The 15269-nt window shown below is 50.0% G+C and overlaps 1 protein-coding gene across 5 annotated transcripts in view; it reads left to right on the top strand.

The window, feature by feature from the left end:
- The window catches only part of rhobtb4 (Rho related BTB domain containing 4), a 78232-nt gene that overhangs the window by 15483 nt on the left and 47480 nt on the right, over window positions 1–15269 (top strand). The window contains exon 1 of one of the 5 annotated variants that reach the window (XM_069187471.1): window positions 527–609. The exons of 3 other annotated variants lie outside the window; for them this stretch is intronic. Coding sequence is in view for 1 of the 2 variants with exons in the window: in XM_069187467.1 (XP_069043568.1) it covers window positions 15220–15248 (29 nt within the window). In the remaining variant the exon portion in view is untranslated. Of the gene's footprint in view, window positions 1–526; window positions 610–14889; window positions 15249–15269 lie in introns of those variants that run through there. One more of the 5 variants, XM_069187467.1, reaches the window with a different exon arrangement.

The raw sequence follows: 15269 nt of genomic DNA, 5'->3' as shown, positions 1-15269 counted from the left end.
GCGTTACATTATATACTGATGGAAAAAAGCAACGCAACAGTTTCTGGAATGAGAATACCATAGTTATAGCTTACGTACTTTCACAAAAAGTTGCCCCTCTGTTTTAAGACCCCTGACCAGCAATTCAGCTTGTGCAGTGAGACACTGCAACTTGCCAAACACACGAAAGCTCGTCAGGTGCACGTTTACCCCACGAGGTCCAGGTGGAACAATGCCTGATCAGGTCACCTTTAGAAAGGCCTTAATTCAAAGCTTAGGTCACAGCAAGAAAAAGGCCACACCTAGTCAGTTTTCTGTGCCTTCCATAACACCTCGAATGTCACCAGAAGCAAGGGGGAGCGATATTGGCATGCCGCGTTACAGTATTTTGCTGTTCTTTCTGAAGAAGCCCACTGGGTTGACTTATTTTGATTTGTATGTTCCCTCTTTCTTTGTATAACAAGTAATCCATTAAAGAGTTGTGAATGTGGCACCTTCCATGCGCTGAGGGAAACTGGGCTGGAACAAAGAGGGAGCCTCCTGTGGACCCTGGGGACCCAGACAGAGCAGCCCCGTAGGAGGGCAGTGCACACTGTAATAGATTCACGACGCAGCTCTGGGTGAAGAAGGGTGAGCGTCTGAGTGCACGTGACATGGCCGCCCTGTTCTCTTCCTGCGCCCCTCCCTTCATCCTCCTCTTTACTCTCCACTGTCTGGGAAGTCGCTAAGCAGAATCACGACACACCCACTGCCCCAGCCCACCTCCACACCGCCCACGCCCCCGTGCCCTCCGGTGGCCACTCGAGGATAGCTGTAAAGGAACAGGTGAAAGTTAATTTCACGCTGCAAAAACAGGAATGAGCAGCACAACATTTTGGGTTTTACCTCTTCCTCTATGATAGCTGCTGTCTGGGGCACCGAGGTAACGTTTCCACCTCAGAGCTTCAGGATGCTGGGTTCAGCTCCCAGAATCAGCTGTTCGGAGCTTCAGCTGTTGTGTGTTATTTTCAGGAGCTCCTTGGGAGTTCTTCCACCTCCCAGAATCATGTGTCTTGGCTTTGATTGTCTATTCAATCCAATTGTCCCTTTCCAGCATGAGAATTCAAGGAAGAGATGGCATGCCTGGGAGATCTGTGTCCTTTACAACCTGCAGTTTCAGAGCCCATTGATCTTGATGGGGCTGACAAGCCTCTTCTCATCATTGGTCTTTGTGATCTAAAAGAGATCTGAGTTCCTGCTGTTGGACTGGCTGTTGGGCTCAACCCCTAGAGAGAGAGGAGATGGCCAAAGAGAGTGCACGCTAGTCAGGCTGTTACACCCAGATGACAAGCACACCACGCACACAAAGAGATGGAAATGGAATTCCAGGGTAAAAAGGAGTTTCGCTTCTCAGCAGGCGCGATCGTGAAGTTGAAGGGTGTGTGAAAATCACTGGTCCTGTCAGAGCCTCTACTGCACACTGTTCAGAAATCACTGATCCCAGGGCATCGTGGGTCTCGTGTGAAGCGTGCAGTGGGCGGCACTGCGAGAGTGAGCTCTGCGTGGCCCTGCTGTCCCCGCAGGACCCTAGATGACATGCCTGCGCTGACACACACTGACAGAACGCGAAGCAGCACCCTATCAGGGACTGACCCACTTCTTAATCTAATAAAGAACAAGACCAATGGGACGTGTCTTCAGTAAAGTAGCCACGTTTCCGAAATGTGCATTTTACTTTCCATGCGTACGTTCTGCTCCATTCAGATCTCGTCTCCCTGGCTAGATTGTCGCCTTCAATCCCTGCAGTTGCTGCTGGAAGATGGGGGGGAAGGAGCTGAGCTCTGGTGAGCCCGCCCCTCCCCCTCGTCCTTCGGCACATTGCCCAGCGGGCCCTGCTGCCTTGAGCTGTGCTGGGCCCCACGCTGGCCAGGGTGCCAGGGGACCGCAGCAGCAGCTGTCGGGACGTGCCCGATGGGTGGACAGACGAGTCTCTGTGCCAGCCGCCGCTGGTCCGGCCGAAGGCCAGGGGAGTCTGTCTCGCCAGCTCTGCTTCTGAGACCCTTCTGTGCTCGTCCGTCTGCCTTTCCTGGAGTCGGACCAGGACGGGGGAGCTGAATTTGCACGCGGGAAGCGCGATGGATTGCTGAAACAGTAAAGGAGCCTGGGTCGTGTCATTAACCTACTGTGGTCAGGATTCCTAACATGTTGGCGAGGCAAATGAGGAATTCGTTGGCCAGGTCTGGTCCCGGCTCTCAGAGACGCAGTGACTCCTGCAGCCATGCAGTGCTGTCAATGAGGGACGCACCCCTCCTCCAATCAGTGCTCCGCGTTCAGTATGGGGCGGGACTGCCTGTCATTTGTTAACAGATGAGTGGCTGGAAGGTGGGAGAGTGGGAGGAGTCTCATGCAGCTCACGTACAGCGTATGTATAGCGCAGAGCCGAGATGTGAAACATCCACAACTGGCTATTCCACATCAGCGGAGAAGGAAGTCTCTTGTCGCGCTGGCAGGGTCAGCCACAGTGAGCTCTGCCCCATCCCCGGCTCCCTGCGGGGGTCATCAGCACCGAGGTCTGCTCAAACAAGCTCTGCCGCCAGACTGCCGACGAGGAGATAAAAAGGGAAAAATGGTTACGGAACCTGCGGGCTGTTAGGAATCGATTGGCCTGGAATCCCGCTGGGAGAGCGGAAAACTGGGACAGTGAGCAATAAGGGCTGCTCTCGGCTTCTCTCCCTGAGGCTAGCGCAAGGACAGCCCGGCAGTTTTGTGATTTTCACAGTAGCACACTTGAAAAGGGGGTATTGCTTGAAAAGGGGCACCCATTCACCCTGAAATGATCCCAATAGTTTGTTTAAAAGAACTGAGAAAGGCCAACGTGAACAGCAAAAGGTGGAAAAGCAAAAACATACGGTGTGCTCAAACTTTCCAGGCGGTGTCTTGTTATCCTTCTCCAGTTTGAGCCCGTAAGGACAATGAGGTGTGTCAGCCAGGCATCGTGTCACTGCAGTAGAAGGGGTGTGATTGGACTGATATTGGGCCACACGGACCAGCACTGCCCGGCAGACTCAGTGCACTAAGTGGCAGTGTACAGTAGTTCCTGCCTCGTAAATCTCCTTCTGCTTTTATAGCCAGGCAAAGCCTGGGGAAGCTTGCAGCTCAGCACTGTGAACTCAATATTCCGCTACTTAGCTCCGCAATCGACCAGCCCTGTTTAGTAATTAAGCCTTCATAGACCTGCTTGAGTGAAGCAGTGATGGGATTAGCTGCGGTGGTTTGCAGGGCTCCTGGAGCAGAGTCTCAGTGTCCTCCGCACAACGTTGAAGCCAAGCACTGTGGGATGACACCAGACTGCACCTCTCAGGTCTCAGCCCCGACCCCTCACCCATTTCCAGTTTGATTATCCTTACAATGGACCTCTCGTGCATGTCTTTCATACAGCAAAGCAGTACTGTCTAACGCCCTGCACAATCACACAGAGCTGTATAGCACTCTGTACAAGCACACAGAGCTCAATAGTGCCCTATAAACACACAGCACTGTATAGCACACTGCACAAGCAGACAACACTGTGTAGCACCCTGCCCAAGCACACAGAGCTCAACAGCACTGTGCACAATCACACAGCACTATATACCTCATTGCACAAGCACATAGAGCTCAATATCATCCTGCACAAGCACATAGAGCCATATAGCACCATGTTCAAGCACACAGGGCTATATAGCACCCTGCACAAGAACACAGCACTGTGTAGTACTCTACAAAAGCACACAGCACTGTGTAGTACTCCACACAAGCCCACAGAGCTGTATAACGCACTGTACAAGCACACAGCACTGTGTAGTACTCCACACAAGCACACAGCACTGTGTAGTGCTCTGCACAAGCACACAGAGCTGTATAACGCACTGTACAAGCACACAGCACTGTGTAGTGCTCTGCACAAGCACACAGAGCTGTATAACGCACTGTACAAGCACACAGCACTGTGTAGTACTCCACACAAGCACACAGCACTGTGTAGTACTCCACACAAGCACACAGCACTGTGTAGTACTCCACACAAGCACACAGCACTGTGTAGTGCTCCACACAAGCACACAGCACTGTGTAGTGCTCCACACAAGCACACAGCACTGTGTAGTGCTCTGCACAAGCACACGGAGCTGTATAACGCACTGTACAAGCACACAGCACTGTGTAGTACTCCACACAAGCACATAGCACTGTGTAGTACTCTACAAAAGCACACAGCACTGTGTAGTACTCCACACAAGTACACAGAGCTGTATAACACACTGTACAAGCACACAGCACTGTGTAGTACTCCACACAAGCACACAGCACTGTGTAGTACTCTACAAAAGCACACAGCACTGTGTAGTACTCCACACAAGCACACAGAGCTGTATAACACACTGTACAAGCACACAGCACTGTGTAGTACTCCACACAAGCACACAGCACTGTGTAGTGCTCTGCACAAGCACACAGCACTGTATAACACACTGTACAAGCACACAGCACTGTGTAGTACTCCACACAAGCACACAGCACTGTGTAGTGCTCTGCACAAGCACACAGCACTGTATAACACACTGTACAAGCACACAGCGCTCTATAGCATCCTGCACACGTTCCCACTGGACCTGCTCCTATTAACACACGGAAGTCACATGGTCAGGGCTGCTGGCATTGAATCTGATCCTAATAAACCAAATACAGAGCAGGGACCAAAGCTTCCCTCTGCCCACAAAGCAAGAATTCTTCAGTGCCTTGATAAGGTTCGGTTTAGATCACTGTGTACAGCTTTACAAAAGGGTTACAGCTTTGCAGGAAAGAAAGTTAAGAATGTTTGCCAATAAGAACAGGCAATTAGACCTGTTTATCTTGTTTAGTTGGAAGCTTGTTATACACAGATAGACTCGTGGACCTCAAATTATTAGTGGGCTAAATCTCAATGTCAATATGAGTATTAGCACTCCGCAGTCTCATACCAGGAGAAACCGATGCCCAGAGCTGGCGCAAATCAAACTGGGTTAATGAACTGTGCCTCTATTTTCACTTTCCTTTCTGTGGAAGAAAAGAGGGGAGTTACTGACTGTAAATGGGCAGTAGAAATGCAAACATTTCCTGAAAGAATGGGTGAGAGTCTGTGCTGGCAAACAAGGGGGATCTTGTGATGAAGGCGGTACAATCAGCCTGCCTGTTTCCTGTCACACAGGCTGACTTAATGCAGCTGCCACCCTGATCATCCTCTTCATTCCTGTATTCCCAGTCAGGGCTGTACCTGCAGTCAGAGCAGGGCTGCTACACTTCTGACTGGCCACACTGGGCCTAGAGAGCAGCATGCAGCAGGACTCTACAGATATGAACACTGCAAAACTGCAGGTGTGCTGCTCACAACATCAGAGTTTCAGCTCTCAGATCATCAGATAGGTGCTATAAGAAAACTCCCTGGTTTAAAAGGTGTAAAAAACACGTTTTGAAAAATCTAAGGCTGTCTGACCGACAGTGAGCAGGACAAGCTCATCTGGGGTCCACGCATAGTGGGGAAATTCAAGTCGGAAACATTATGCACTCAAGCCTGTGTGTCAGGAAGGTGGATGACAGCAGGTTGACGAGAACAATAGCACATGAGATCGTGTGAATTTTAAGCCAATGGCACAAGACTTGATTAAGAATTGTGTAGTTAGAATCGAATTCCGAGAAAAAAAAACTTCTGCGTTGATGTGGCTCTTTTCATCCCCAAAGATCCCACATATAAGAGGAGACCCACTTCATCCCCCAGTGAAGTGCAGCCCCCACCCGGGTGACACAGGGAAGAAATGATGTGCCAGCACAACCACCACAGCTGATCTGGTGGAGAAGAGGGCAATTCATTAACCCACTTCAATGAAGGGGGACATACGGGCAGGCCAGACAGTGCAAGCCCGGAGTGAAATCCGGCCAGCCTTTTCAGCCCTGCTCTAATGAGCTGTGTCATGGAAATTCTGGTCCAGAAGAAAGAGTACCATCATCAGGCCCAGCCTGTGATGAGCTCCCCAGAAAGAACTGACTGGAGCATTCCAGGCTGAGTTTCCCAGATCCAACCCGATCGGTTTAGAGGATCGTAATCCTGCTGTCGTGCTGAAGGTTTTGAAACAGCCAACATGCTTACAAAACTCAGACAACACTGAGAATCCTGCTATGCTGAGAGGACTGAATGGCTGCTCCTGTACTTGCCAAACCTACATGAGAGCAGGAGGCCTGCATCAGCTAAGTAGGTAGACAACATTCTTTACGAAACAGTAGTTTCCATTTTCTGAGCTGGCTGCTGAGTGCAACTCGATTCAATTTTGTGTGGCACGGCAGGGTAGGATTGTGCCCCAGGATACGTGAATTAAACGATCACATAAGTAATCCTAAGGATGCCGGACAGAATATTTTGGTTTCTGCAAGTAGAAAATAGCAGGTGCCGAGCTTTCAGCAGATCAAACCTGCACTTTACCTCTGATGTGCACCTCTGCACACGATTGTTTTGTGGTCTGCTGTGTCTTTTCTTGATGTGCAGGGAGTGAGGCTACGTGCTTGCTTTGAGCCGCTGGAAAGACAGGCCCAGAGAGGACAGACACAGCAGTGGCGGCGATGTGCCCGTAGCCCTTTAAGAATGCCAGCATACCGAGAATCCTGACGCACTGAGAGCGCAGACGTACCGAGCACACTGAGCATGCTGAGATACTGATATACTGTGAGTGTCTCTATTGACACAGCCTTGGACTCCCCAGGGTGGCCTGTCCAAGGTCCTGTGACCTTGCTTCGCTGTGATTAGCTTCGGGGAGGCAGGGAGATCGCACTCCAGAGCACTACCCCTTTGTCTCTCTCTCTCCACTGCCCTTTCCTACACTTCCTCTGAGTTCCTCTCATCCCCGTGTGCTCTTTCACACACCTGTCACTGCAGACATCACACACACCCCCCCCACCCCTTGACAAAACTGCTTAGCGTTCCACACCGATGTCGTATCGCACAGATACAAAGGTACGGGTAACAAGTTGTGTGCCGTGTGTTGCTGGAATGTAATCTTGATTGCCCTCCTTACAGCAATAGGCCAGAGTAGTGGGTAAGGCACTGGGGCTCCAGACCGCAGGCTTGTGGGTTTGGATGGCTCTTTCTGCTGTTATATTCTTTTGTAAGTGTACCGGTTCTTGGGGTTTCTGCCCCTGCCCGTTCGTCCCTTACTGCCTGGGTGCGATCCCGGGTCTCTGGCATCGTGCAACAGGGAACTGGCCGGCTGAGCTAAAGGAGACCTCCCTCAGCCCGGGCGCCTGAGATCCCTGTTATACGCTGGGGCGTATTCGTTACATAACGTTTCAACGGGTCTCCAGGCTGTCACTGTAAATGAGATCTGGTGCTCCGCTGGCTAACCTGGAATTAAAAATAATTAGCACCAGCCCTTCAGTTTCTATTTAGGAGTATGGGCAGAGAATATGGAATAAGCCTTTCTCCTGTGTTTCCTGTTCGTGCATTAATTACCCATGGACTATCCACTAATGCCCTCAGGAGACTGTGTCTTCCTGCCTGCACTTCCACCCTCATGCTGCTCTTCCCTGATGTCTAAATAATAATAATAATAATAATAATAATAATAATAACCCCGGCGTCCTGGCCAAATTTCCCATCGGCCTTTATCAATCATGGCCTCCTAACAATCCCCCTCTATAAATTGGCTTAATTACTCTGCTCTCCTCCCCACTGATTGCTGATGTGTGGGGAGCGTTCTGGCGCACTATATCGCATCATCCAGGTGGGGCTGCACATTGGTGGTGGTGGAGGGGATCCCCATTACCTGTAAAGCGCTTTGAGTGGAGTGTCCAGAAAAAAGCGCTATATAAGTGTAAGCAATTATTATTATTATTATTATTATTATAATAAACTTTATTTTGTATAGCACATTTAAAAGAGGCTTCTTAAAGCTGTTCACAGTAAGAGAGAAAAAAGAAAGATATACAAGCAGAGGAGGTGACACATCTAGAACAATTAAGAACAAGGGTTTCGAACGCAGAGGCAGACACTGAACTGATGCAGTCAAAGCTTTTCTGAAGAAGGAGGTTTTGAGTGTGGATTTGAAGGCGCTCAGGGAAGGTGACTCTGATATCCTTGAGGACAGAGCTCCAGAGCTTTGGGGGCGCAGCAGAACAGGCTTGGGGGACAGACAGGAGGCCAGAGGCAGAGGAACAAAGGTTGCGAGGTGGAGAGTAGGAAGATAGTCAGATTAAAAGACTTCAGTCTCTCATTTGTTGCACTTCTCAGGAGTCCTTCAGCTGGCCTGGGCGTTCTGCATGTGCACACCCAGCACAGAAACAGGTTTCTGGTGGAAATCCCAGCGTGCACACATTGCTTTATTAAGGCAGCTGTGAGCCAGCCTGCTCAGAGGCTGTGATCCCTGGCTGCTGCTGAGCGTGTGCAAACAGACCCCGAGAGCGCGTGTCTGACGTGCGGTGCTGTAATGTCAGGTTAGCAGTTTCCCACAAACCCTCCTGCTCCGTGAGCAATACGAACATCCAGCCAGGTTTCACAATGCCAGGTGGGCTGTGTTAAGGACAGGAGAGAAAAAAAAACATTGGAGTCTGGGAATAAAATGAGGCGCAGTGTGAAAAACATGTGGTGATCCATGACTTTCCAATTAAGCAGGCGTGACGGAACATGCTCTATGGAAATGGGAATGCTGTAAAAGCCCCTTTGAAAGGCAATCTTCACTTGAGACCACAGGTCTGTGGTTCAGGGAGATTATCTGTCTGTTTTTAGAATTGTACTCTAGAGGGGGAGCAAAAGGCTTTCACACCTACGGCTGTCTGACTTGTACAGCAAAGAGTAATGAAAACACATGCACTCCACCACTTGAGATTCACTCCACCATAAACAACTTCTCTCAGGGATGAAGAGGTTCTGGTCCCCATAATGGAGACAGTGTTTTTACTGGAGCAACACCACAGCACATAGCCCCTGGAACATGCGCCTGTGAGTGCTGGACTGTCTTCTTTGTCTTGCCTGCTCACCCTCAGGGCAGGGACTGCGCTGTGAGTCCAGGCCAGAGATCCCCCTGCTGGGCTCTGCGCCGGCTCCTCTGCTCAATTTAACAGCTATAAGCCTATTTTCAGGCTGACCTCCCTGTGCTTTTTGATCGCTGATGCTGCTGCAAACTCCAGACTGCATGCCTGAGCACTCTTTGTGGACAGCAGGAGACACACCAGGGTAATCACAGAGACCCTGCTGCTGCAGGACCAGAGTTGCAGGACTAGTGCCTTCACCAGTACAACAGGACCAGTGTCTTGATCAGTGCTGCAGGACCAGTGTCTTGACCAGTGTCTTGACCTGTGCTGCAGGACCAGTGTCTTGACCAGTGCTGCAGGACCAGTGTCTTGACCAGTTCTGCAGGACCAGTTTCTTGACCAGTGTCTTGACCAGTGCTGCTGGACCAGTGTCTTGACCAGTTCTGCAGGACCAGTTTCTTGACCAGTGTCTTGACCAGTGCTGCAGGACCAGTGTCTTGACCAGCGCTGCAGGACCAGTGTCTTGACCAGTGTCTTGACCAGTGCTGCAGGACCAGTGTCTTGACCAGTGCTGCAGGACCAGTGTCTTGACCAGTGTCTTGACCTGTGCTGCAGGACCAGTGTCTTGATCAGTGCTGCAGGAGCAGTGTCTTGACCAGTGTCTTGACCAGTGCTGCAGGACCAGTGTCTTGACCAGTGCTGCAGGACCAGTGTCTTGACCAGTGTCTTGACCTGTGCTGCAGGACCAGTGTCTTGACCAGTGTAGAACCAGTCTTTCTATGTTGGGGCTGCTGTTCGGGAGCAGACAGGTGTGCCCTGTTGTACCGTGCCACCATGTATTTTGTTTTGGGACAATGTCCGATTTACAGTGCGTCTCCTCCTTCATACGGTGTGCAACGTGTTTTGATCAGCTCTTAGGTTTCAGTGTTGTCAAATAAATAAGGATGATAATAATATCAACAAAGGCTGCTTCGTTGGACACAGTGGTAATCATAACACCAGGTGTGAAACAAACGCTGCTCTCTTGAACAGATATTTCTTCTATGACAAATTAGAGCGCGCCTGACATATTGTAATTCAGAGGAGAGGCTGCTGGAGACAAAGCTGGGCATTGAGCAACCATGGATATCCCTTCTCACTGAATGAATGTACGGAGTTCTTCAATATTTCCAAAAGATCGATGTCTGAAATCTCACAGATGTTTTTAACAGACCTATAAAATGTACGGGACTGGCGTGAAGGGGTCATGCTGATGAAATTGACCCATGGTTGTGTGACGTTGTTGAACTTGGAAGGCAGCAGGCAGGCAGCATGTGAACTGGCACAGACTGACCAGTAGGTGGCACTCTTATACACTCTTGAGCGGTTAATTCTGTTTTCCAATACCCTAAATTGGCAGTATCGGTGGAAGCAGTGCTGGTGATAGTTTTCAAATAAGAGTTTTAAACTAAATCCTGTCTTCCTATTTGTCTAGGCTTTGAAAGGTAAATACTATACCCTTGTATAAATGGATAACTGCACGCAGGTGTAAGCCAGGTTAGTACCTGGAGGGGAGACCTCCTGGGAAAAACTGAGGTTGCTGTTGGAAGAGGTGTTAGTGGTGCCAGTAGGGGGCGCTCACCCTGCGGTCTGTGTGGGCCCTAATGCCCCAGTATAGTGAGGAACACTATAGTGTAAAAAGGCGCCATTCTTTGGATGAGATTTAAAACCGAGGTCCTCACTCTCCGTGGTCATTAATAATCCCAGGGTGTTTCTTGAAAAGTGTAGGGGTGTTATTCTGGTGTCTTAGACAATTTTTTCCTTGGCCTTCACCAATCATGGCCTCCTAATAATCCCCATGTCTGAATTGACTTCATCACTCAGTTCTCCTCTGCACTGAGGAGTGACATTTTGAGTGGAGTTTCCAGAAAAGCACTATACTATTATTATTAATTATTTTTTAGCACGCGAAATAAACCTTTCCTTGGGTTGCTTCTCTCTTTCTGTCTGTTCTGTTTGCTGTGCTGACCAGCGGCTCGTTCAGTCCTTGGGCATGAGGCGGCCGGCCTTTCTGCCCAAGTGTTGTTGTGTGGTGAGGCAGAAAAACCCAGGACAAAATCCTGAAAAAAAAACAAACACATGGAATTTCTCTTACTTGTAGAGAAACAAAAAGATTTGATTTTGCTGTGAAATAAGCGCAGCTTTCGTTTAATGAAATATCCAGTACCTCGTGACAGGGTGTTCTGCCTGGTTTCAGTACGCTGCGCTCTCATTGCCCGCAGTGAGAGCCGAAGAGCTGAGGGCCTCTGGGAGTGTGTTCAGTCTGAGTTTGCATCACAGGGGTAGCGTGAGTCTGAGCTGAGTGTCAGGCAGCTCTGCTGGGCGCTAAAGTGAAGGACAGACTCTTGAGGGAGCCCAGCACCGCGCAAAATGAAAGGAAAAGAGGCAAGTTGTGCCAGACGTGTTCTCCCCCAGCCCCTTCCTCCAGATGGCCCAGGCTGCTGTTTCAGCCACAGTGCTGAATGCTGCCAGTCTCTCTGAGCTCACCCCTGGAACCCCTCCAGAGCCGCCCCGGAGCCCCCAGAAAGCGCCATTCAGCCTGGCTGCAATGCAGCAGAGCCAGGGGTCAGGGGTCGTGGGGTTCTCAGGACCCGACACGGCATTGGCATTCCTGTCCCGGCCAAGGGGGCATAGCGGGAGGGAAGAGTGGTGGCACCGCATTGATGAATTGTGGGAAAAACAAGCCGGTTTTCCTCCAAGCTGTGAAGTAATGCTGTTTCACTCTCGGAGGAATAACTGGCTGCCTGCCTACGTCTTTAATAGTCGTCCAGTCTGCAAAATGTCCAAAGAAGCTTATTATTTTCTTTTTTAAGGCTGCAGTAGTTTAGAAATAGCTTCATAGCACAGTGTGATGCGTGAAGGTTTCACTACATTGCAGATGTACTATATGACACCCATAATGCCTTTGTAAACAGAACAAGGTGGTAACCAAGAGAAAGCAAATAAGCAGACTAAACAGAGAGAATCAGCAGTCTTTCTCAGCTAACTAGGCAACTAGGGAAGAAAGGGGGGCAGTGATACTCTGCATATTCACTAGAGGCAGTGACTAAACTATTGCATTTTTAAATTTGGCACGAGGAATCGAGGCTAAAGAGATTTCAAATGAGCAGTGGAATGCAATCCTTCCATAGTATTAGTGCTCGTTAAACTTTTCCTTATCACCATGATTATTATTTGTCTTATATAGGCTCATTTTCAAACAGAACAGGGCAGCACAGCGCAGTGAGGTCAGTGTCCTGTGTTCAGTCTGTAGGGAGCAGGGCAGCACAGCGCAGTGAGGTCAGTGTCCTGTGTTCAGTCTGTAGGGAGCAGGGCAGCACAGCGCAGTGAGGTCAGTGTCCTGTACTCAGTCTGTAGGGAGAAGGGCAGCACAGTGCAGTGAGGTCAGTGTCCTGTGTTCAGTCTGTAGGGAGCAGGGCAGCACAGCGCAGTGAGGTCAGTGTCCTGTACTCAGTCTGTAGGGAGCAGGGCAGCACAGCGCAGTGAGGTCAGTGTCCTGTACTCAGTCTGTAGGGAGCAGGGCAGCACAGCGCAGTGAGGTCAGTGTCCTGTAGTCAGTCTGTAGGGAGAAGGGCAGCACAGCGCAGTGAGGTCAGTGTCCTGTACTCAGTCTGTAGGGAGCAGGGCAGCACAGCGCAGTGAGGTCAGTGTCCTGTACTCAGTCTGTAGGGAGCAGGGCAGCACAGCGCAGTGAGGTCAGTGTCCTGCAGGCAGTGCCGAACCCCCGGGCCATGGCAGAGAGCCACACTGAAGATCCGAGAGTAAGAAGCACGTTTAAGAACACATCTTGACACGCCAGTGACACGTTCGGCTTTGTGCAACACCTGGACTCTTCTCTAAGACTGTTTGTAAGTGCTGCTGCAACACGTAGCCGGCAGGGAAAAATAAAAAAAGTACAGAACCCGGGAACTCAGAGCACCCAGTTTAGAGTTAGAAGTGATAGAAATAATTTAAATCTATTCTGTTCTGGAGTTCATCCAAACTCCACCATCTCTGTCTCTTGCTCAGCAGTTGGTGGTGCTTTTCCAGTGAGAGCAATGCCTTACAGGTGGATCCGTGGCTCTGGTGTACAGGACTGCATTCAATGTGATGCTTAATATGAACATGATAATTGCTTGCGTACAGATTGCTCTGACGACACTTTAAAGCAGTGGTTTATCCCTATCAAGGTAAGACACTTAAAACACGTTCTCCAGGCAGGAGATTTTGTGACACACCTGAAACTCCTTCCACCTTAGAGGTCACCAAAGAGGGGACTGACCAGTCCAGGTGTGTCCTGCTGGGATGTTCAGAGTGGCCGATTTTGGCTCCTGCGGTACTTTGACCAGTGTTAGGAATCTAGTTTACTCACGCGATTGGGTGTTTTATTGCTTGGTTTGTGTGTTATTTTTAGCATGTGCTGTGGGTTGTGACATTACCCTCTTTCCATTCTCAGCAGTTGTACTGACAAGAATGTCATTTACCTTAAAGCTGTTTGCTGTTTGTCATGTAATGCTGGCTTTGAGGATTAACCCTGTTTTTCTCCATGTGTTTGTCATCAACCATGAGTATGAGCGAATTAAATTTACAAATGGTGTTTATTGGCATGTATTCACTCTGTTTGAACTGAGTCCCCTAGTCATAGCTCTCGAGCCTTTTAAATGTTTATATTTTATTGTTTTACAGCACTGTGCTGCAGTCATACAATATACTGATCAACCAGGAGTCACAGTACTATATGTATGTTATGAGCATGAACCAAACTCAAAGACTGGCTAGTGTTTACTACTATTGGGGCAGCTATAGCTTTTACCAAAGCAACTTAGTTTGGGAGAGGAGAAACGATGCTTAGAATTAATATCTACTTCAAATCACAATCGGATTGCCGTCTTCAAGGTGAACGACACACAGGCACAGCCCAAATGAGGTGCTCTACTAATAATTTAACCAGCCAGATCTCATTAATGACTCCTGGTCAGCCGTCATTCAAATCAATTCTTCCTCTCTAGAAATCCCCGTAGCTGCAAGTTAGGTTTTTCTTTTACAAAATCCAGGTATGTGAGGAAGACGTTTTCGCCTAAAACACAATGGCTAATGTTTCGGCGGGCGATTTGTGTTTTTGCATAAGCACCGAGTGAAATAATGGGCGCCACTCGCTTCTCAAGGTGTGGTACTGTGTACAGAATATAATTTGAAAGAGCAGAGAACCGATCTGTAACTGACACAGCCGGCAGGAGAAGGCACACAACTGCCGGCTGATGAGGATAAGCAATATGAAAGATGAGCTTCCTAAGGCGACAGGCGCTGTTATAACGGACAAGTACATCGCCCACCCGGCAACAGAAAGAAAGTCACTCCAGAAATCGGCGGCGACTTTAAAGGACATGTTGAAGTTATTAAAAAAAACTTTATTAAAAGGAGGAAACGACTGAGGGGGAAAGGAAAGGGGTCAGCTAGGCGCTGTACAGACGCGGTGCATTGTAAGTGATGCACGTCGTGTGTTTCAACGGTGAAGAAACGTAGAATTTGGCTCCTTCTCGCCTAATGTCAATTGAAGGTAGTTCTGAATTCTGCAGTATGTTACGTCTGTGGTATAATGTCTCTTAATTGCCAGTTGACTGGTGGTCTGCGCTTAATAGACAGTAGTCAGGCCCCCCGGGGAACAAAATTGCCTTTCCAGTCGCGTCGCAACCGACCGCACACGCGCGGGCGTCTAACGTATGGAATCCTGGGGGTTAAATGGGAGGAATGAGCTATTTAGGGGGCCGGGCTAAGAAGAGAGCGGCGGCCAGCGATTGGCTGCCCGGGCCGTGGCTCCCCGCGGATTGGCTGGTGCTGGGCGATGACGTATCCAAGCAACGGGGAGGAGGGGGGGGGGGGGGGGGTTGTGTTTATGTGGTGCTGGGGAATCAGCTGGGACAACAAGCGTAGCGGCCGGGGGCTGAAGCGAGCGAGGGGAGAGAACGGCGAGCACCGAGACAGGAGTAGAGACCCCCCCTCCCCACTACCCGTGCTGCACATAGCGACTGAAAGCGCACAAGACAAACGGAAGAGTGCAGCTGCGATCCCGGGAAGTCGACTGTCGGGGCTGCTTGGCCACAGCTGTCGGGCTGGCGCTGCTGCTGCAGGAGATGCTGCCGTTGAGGCGGAGCGCCGGGCGGCTGGGCAGCGGTTGAGGGGAACAAGTTTTGCGACCCCCCCCCTCCAAGCGGCATGCGGGTCGGTGCAGGAGCGAGCGGAAGGTAGGAGGGGATCCCGGGGCT

This window comes from Lepisosteus oculatus, chromosome 3 (genome assembly GCF_040954835.1).
Source record: "Lepisosteus oculatus isolate fLepOcu1 chromosome 3, fLepOcu1.hap2, whole genome shotgun sequence".
Classification (NCBI taxonomy): Eukaryota; Metazoa; Chordata; class Actinopteri; order Semionotiformes; family Lepisosteidae; genus Lepisosteus; species Lepisosteus oculatus.
Note: the sequence above shows the minus strand (reverse complement) of the source record. Positions and strands in the feature narration are given on the sequence as shown.